A 5,971-nucleotide genomic window follows, 5' to 3' on the forward strand; every position below is an offset into this window, starting at 1 on the left:
GACCGGGCGCAGCCGTACACGATTGAGTATTTTACGCCGGTGTGTCGCCACTTGCGGAATACGAACCGATTACATGCTTGTTGTGGGATGCGGGCGCCAAGTAGAGCTTGCATTCCTGCAGAGCTGCGCCGGCGTTCCGCGTTGGGCGTTGTTGAGAGACGACGACGAGCACGCCCCCCGGCGGGTCACACTCACGCAGCTCGACACACTCTCAGCACGACACAGCAGTCACACGTCACACGACACCTTCGACAGCGCGTCACACCTCCGCCTCACGCACCCAGTCACCCGGCCGAATGCGGCAACGGACGCACGCCGGCGCAACCGCCCCACGACAGGCAGCTCTCGCACTCATGTTACCCTTACTGGCCTTGCGCCCACACCTTGATCTTCCTGGGCAGCAGCTGGTTCGACAGGTCCTCTCCTTGGCCTAGGCAGCCGTCTTCGCCCTCGCCCCAAGCGAAGACAGCGCCATCGGCGGTGAGGGTGAGGCTGTAGTCGTCCCCTGCCGACACCGCGACGATGCGCTCGCCAGCAGCGATGCGCGAGCCAGCAAAGGTCCCCATCTTCTTGGGTAGCAGCTGAGGCTCCTCGTCGCCGTGGCCCAACTGGCCACCGGCTCCCTCGCCCCAGCTCCAGACGGCGCCGTCGGCGGTGAGGGCGAGGCTGTGGCGGGCTCCTGCCGAGACAGCGACGACGCGCTGGCCAGCCAACGCCTCGATCTGCTTCGGCAGCAGCTGGTTCTGCTCGTCGCCGTGGCCCAACTGGCCACCGGCTCCATAGCCCCAGCTGCAGACGGCGCCGTCGGCGGCGAGGGCGAGGCTGTGCTGCCACCCAGCCGAGACAGCGACGACGCGCCGCCCAGCCAAGGCCTCGACCTTCTTGGGCAGCAGCTGGTTCTGCGTGTCGCCGTGGCCCAACCGGCCATAGGCTCCATAGCCCCAGCTCCAGACAGCGCCGTCGGCGGTGATGGCGAGGCTGTAATCAAATCCAGCCGAGACAGCGACGACGCGCTGCGCCAAGGCCTCGATCTTCTTTGGCAGCAGCTGGTTCTGCAGGTCGCCGTGGCCCAACATGCCAAACAATCCATAGCCCAAGCCGCAACATTGCCACGCCTACTCGCGCGAGCACGCAACGCGCTGGGTCGATTCTTCGATTTTCTTTTATTGGTTCCTTCAGATGATTATTCGTTCCTTCAGCAACGCTCCCGGCCCAGCGGGGATTTTGGCCTACTCAGTGATCGTCTAAAGGGCCCTAAAGGCCTGCACTGCCATATCTTTTGTGCCTAGGTTGTAGAGCACCTTAAAAAAGTACTTTGTCTTGGAGTGAAAAGTTTTTCGATGAGGTGGGGGTCAGAGAGATTTTTAGCAATACCAAACAACTCTAACACTCACACGTCATTTGGGGCCTGGAGCCCTGTTCACGCGCTGTTTGTTTGGGGTCAGTGGTGAGCAGATTCCCAGATTCTCCAGATTCCCCCTCGAAAACCTCCCCTTTTAATTCATTGCGGCCGCGGGTTTGCTCGGATTACTTTTCACTCGAAGACAGAGTAGTTTTTTGGTGTTCCGGTGCCTACAAAAATATCCGAGATCATATGGAGCTGACCACAGGGTTTGCTTTTGCGGGGTATGGTAGGTGTTGGGGGGTTCGCCGCTTTGTGTATCTCGAGACCTCAATGGTAGGTAGGCAAAATCTCTTCTCTCTCTCTCTCTCTCTCAAAGAGGCCAGAAGTAAAAACCATAAAGACCCCCAAAAAGCACGGCCTCAAACTCGAATAGCTCAAAGGGAGCCCGGGAGATTACATGGTCGCTCGCCGCCTGCCTGGCCGCCCCAAGGCCAGACGCTATACGTGGCAGCGATCTCGTCAGCCTCGCGCTGTCGCCCCGCCTCCGTCAGCACCTCGACAAGGTTGCGGGCCGAGCCCCTCGTCTCGTCATGCCCCTTTCCGTACCGCGCAGCGCACCCCTGCAGCTCCTCCCGGAAGAGAGGGATGGCGTCGCCGAGCCTCCCCTGCGTCTGCAGCAGCGAGCCGAGGTCATAGATCGAGGTGAGCGTGCTCGGGTGCCGGTCGCCGAGCGTCTCTCGCCTCGCCTCCAGCGCCTCGCGCCACAGCGCCTCCGCGCCGTCCAGGTCGCCCTTGGCCTTCAGCAGCGAGCCGAGGTTGTTGACCGAGCCGAGCGTGTCCGGGTGCCGGTCGCCGAGCGTCTCTCGCCTCGCCTCCAGCGCCTCGCGGAGCAGCGGCTCCGCGCCGTCCAGGTCGCCCTGGTCCTGCAGCAGCAAGCCGAGGTTGTTGATCGAGGTGAGCGTGTTCGGGTGCCGGTCGCCGAGCGTCTCTCGCCTCGCCGCCAGCGCCTCGCGCCACAGCGCCTCCGCGCCGTCCAGGTCGCCCTTGGCGTACAGCAGCGCGCCGAGGTTGTTGACCGAGGTGAGCGTGCTCGGGTGCCGGTCGCCGAGCGTCTCTCGCTGCCCCTCCAGCGCCTCGCGAAGCAGCGGCTCCGCGCCGTCTAGGTCGCCCTGGTCCCGCAGCAGCAAGCCGAGGTTGTTGACCGAGGTGAGCGTGTTCGGGTGCCGGTCGCCGAGCGTCTCTCGCCTCGCCTCCAGCGCCTCGCGGTACAGCGGCTCCGCGCCGTCCAGGTCGCCCTTGGCCTTCAGCAGCGAGCCGAGGTTGTTGATCGAGGTGAGCGTGCTCGGGTGCCGGTCGCCGAGCGTCTCTCGGCACGCCGCCAGCGCCTCGCGGTACAGCGGCTCCGCGCCGTCCAGGTCGCCCTTGGCGTACAGCAGCGCGCCGAGGTTGTTGACCGAGATGAGCGTGCTCGGGTGCCGGTCGCCGAGCGTCTCTCGCCGCCCCTCCAGCGCCTCGCGAAGCAGCGGCTCCGCGCCGTCTAGGTCGCCCTGGTCCTCCAGCAGCATGCCGAGGTTGTTGATCGAGGAGAGCGTGTTCGGGTGCCGGTCGCCGAGCGTCTCTCGCCTCGCCTCCAGCGCCTCGCGGTACAGCGGCTCCGCGCTGTCCAGGTCGCCCTTGGCGTACAGCAGCGCGCCGAGGTTGTTGATCGAGGTGAGCGTGCTCGGGTGCCGGTCGCCGAGCGTCTCTCGGCACGCCGCCAGCGCCTCGCCGTACAGCGCCTCCGCGCCGTCCAGGTCGCCCTTGGCCTCCAGCAGCAAGCCGAGGTTGTTGATCGAGATGAGCGTGCTCGGGTGCCTCCCGCCCAGCGTCTCTCTGTGCGCGTCAAGAGCCTCGCGGTACAGCTCCTCCGCCCCGTCCAGGTCGCCCTTGTCCTTCAGCAGCTCGCCGAGGTTGTTGACCGAGGCGAGCGTGCTCGGGTGCCGGTCGCCGAGCGTCTCTCGGCACGCCGCCAGCGCCTCGCGAAGCAGCGGCTCCGCGCCGTCCAGGTCGCCCTGGCCCTGCAGCAGAGTAGCGACACGGTCGATCAGCGTCGACGTCGCCCTCTCGGCCGGCTCCATCCGCTCCAGCGCCGCCCTCCCCTGCCCCGCCAGCGCCCCCCGCAGCAGCCCAAACACAGCCTTGTTGCACTCGGTCAGGCCAACCTCCCGCTCCAGCTCGCCCAGGATCTGCTCCGTGTCTCTCGGGTTGCGGCACTCCGCCTTGCGCACATCCACCTCGGACAGCTTCGTCGCGATCGAGTCAAAGTCCTCCACCAGCGCCGTCTCGAACGCCGCCTGCTGCTCCGCGCTCATCACCACCTCGAAGCGCGCGCCCGACGCCTGCGTGTGGAACACCTCTTTGATGCAGTACGCGCGCCGCAGCGGCGACGGGTCGTACCACGGCTCCATGAGCAGAACCGTGTGGCCGACGGCGCGGACGCAGTCGCCGAGCCGCTTGACGTCGTTCATCGTGACGTCGAGCTGCCTCGTCGACTGACGGATCACAAAGTCGCACACCCAGAACTTGGTGTTGGGCGGCAGCTCTGGGTGGAGCCGCAGGTACTGCCGCAGGGCGTCCACCAGCGCTGCGAGCGGCGTCTCGAGGAACCAGCTCACAAAGACGGTGGCGACGCCCACGCCAGGGTCGCCGCGCTCGTACAGCGCCTCGCAGTACGCCTTGCCTCCGTCCGCCTCGCTCCGCCTCGCGATCTGCCACTGGTTGACGTAGCCGTTGAGGGCGGCATTGGCGGGGACGCGGACGCCGTTGATGGTGGGCCGGTTCTCGTTGCACTGCTCGACGGCGTCGGCGGGGAGGCCGGCGATGTACTCCTCGATCGCGTCGACAGACAGGCCGAGGGTCAGCCGCTCCGGGAGGTTGCGCTCGGCGGCCCGCTGCGAGACGAGGTCGGCGTTCGGTGCGGCCGGAAGAACAGTGACGCTTGCTGCGCGCGAAGCGAGCAGGTCAGGGGAGAGGGAAGCGCCGCTGCGCGCGGTCAATGCGGCAGGAGCGGCGGTGGCGTCGGCAACGCCGGGCAAAGAAGCCGAGCAGCCCATGGCGAGAAGCCGAAAGGTTGCCGAACAGCGTGCCACCGCAATCGCTGCTCTCAGTGTACCTAGGTATGTAGCTCTTCCGTATCTTTAGGTGCGCGCAGGGGTCGGCGTGGAGGGCGATGAACGCGCCGCGCGGGGCGCCGCCTCACCGGCCCTCGCCAACGCCTCAAAAATGGCGCAGAGTGAGGCGGCGCACCGAGCGAGCACGTGAGCCCCGTGGCTCCAACCGGGCCCTTCCTTTTTTGAGCCGGTGTGCCGCCGCGCGAGCAACGCTCCGAGATTGCCCGAGATAGCGCGACGCGGCGGTGGGTGGGGTGGGGTGGGGGGAGGGGGGGAGCGGCGTGGCGTGGAGCTCCGAGATAGCGCGCGAGATCGCCCGAGATCGCGCGGCGCGGCCCGAGACCGCCCGTGATCGCGCGGTTCTGCGGCGCCCGGGATGGCCAGCATCCGCCCTCGTGGTCGCGAACGGCGCCGGTCGGCGCGTGCGGCTCTGCGTCAACCAGTACGGAGCCCGAAATGCGTCCAAAAGTAAAAAAATCAGCTTTCCGCGCCTCTTCACTGCTCTCCGCCGCGCAGGCGTGTTCCGGGGGCCCAGTGGAGCATTTCATCCAGTGGCGTCACCGGCTGGGGTTTTGACATAGTGGCCCCGAAAGGCATCTCTAGCAGCGTCGTTACGCATGCGCCCTCCCCTCCTGGGCGCATACGCCTCACGTCTCGACAGAGCATAAGCCCTTGGTGTGCCACGAGACGAGTTTTTCGCCATCGCCGCGAGCAGCAAGCCGCCCGCCGCAAACAGCCGGAGGCATCGCCGCAGCACTGTCTGCGCCGCGGTCCCGCACCCGTCGACGACGCTCCCCCCGCGGAAGACCGCTGGCGATCACTGTCCTACCAGCGGGCACAGTGGGCCGCGGACACCCGTGAATGACCTTAAACAAACGCAAGGCGGACATGGCATATCGCTCTCGGGCCCACAGACATCCCGCACACCCGCCGCCCCCCGCGCGCGCCCCACCCCGGCCGGGAGAAAGGGGAGTGACAGTTTGGGACGGCGACAGACGAGATACCTCGCACTCCATGTGCGTGCGAGAACGCAGAGAGAAATGAAAGCCGTCCGGCTCACAAGTCCGGCTCACGCGCCCCGAGCTAACCAACCTTCGCAAGCACACGACCAACCTGTCGCGACGGCGTGTCAAGCAGTACTCCTCGTTCTATCGCTGCGTCACGACGAATGCCAGCACACGGTTGCATCACAGGCTCTCGTCGACGAAGCAACGTCAACGCGACACTTGCTGTTGGAAAGATGCAACGTCGCGTTGCGAGTGTTCAACGTCCACCGCTGACGAAGCTTCCCTCTGCCACTTGCGGTGGTTGGCCGGCAGCCGTTGAGGTCTGGCTGTTATGAGGTCTGGCTGACCGCGAGAGAGAGACCGTGTGTGTTGTGTGTGTGTGTGTGTGTGTGTGTGTGTGTGTGTGTGTGTGTGTGTGTGTGTGTGTGTGTGTGTGTGTTTGTGCGCGTGTTTGCTGAGTGTGGGATATA

At 65.9% G+C, this 5,971-nt stretch overlaps 1 protein-coding gene across 1 annotated transcript; it reads right to left on the minus strand.

Annotated features, from left to right (window-relative positions):
- Window positions 1-2,562: 2,562 nt before the first annotated feature.
- EMIHUDRAFT_73204 (hypothetical protein) lies at window positions 2,563-3,462 on the minus strand (the record flags this gene model as incomplete). Its single annotated transcript, XM_005780430.1, has 1 exon — window positions 2,563-3,462. A coding segment is annotated over one exon (900 nt), but the record flags the coding sequence as incomplete, so codon positions are not given.
- Between the last annotated feature and the right edge of the window lie 2,509 nt (window positions 3,463-5,971).

Source organism: Emiliania huxleyi, assembly GCF_000372725.1.
Source record: "Emiliania huxleyi CCMP1516 chromosome Unknown EMIHUscaffold_215, whole genome shotgun sequence".
Classification (NCBI taxonomy): domain Eukaryota; phylum Haptophyta; order Isochrysidales; family Noelaerhabdaceae; genus Emiliania; species Emiliania huxleyi.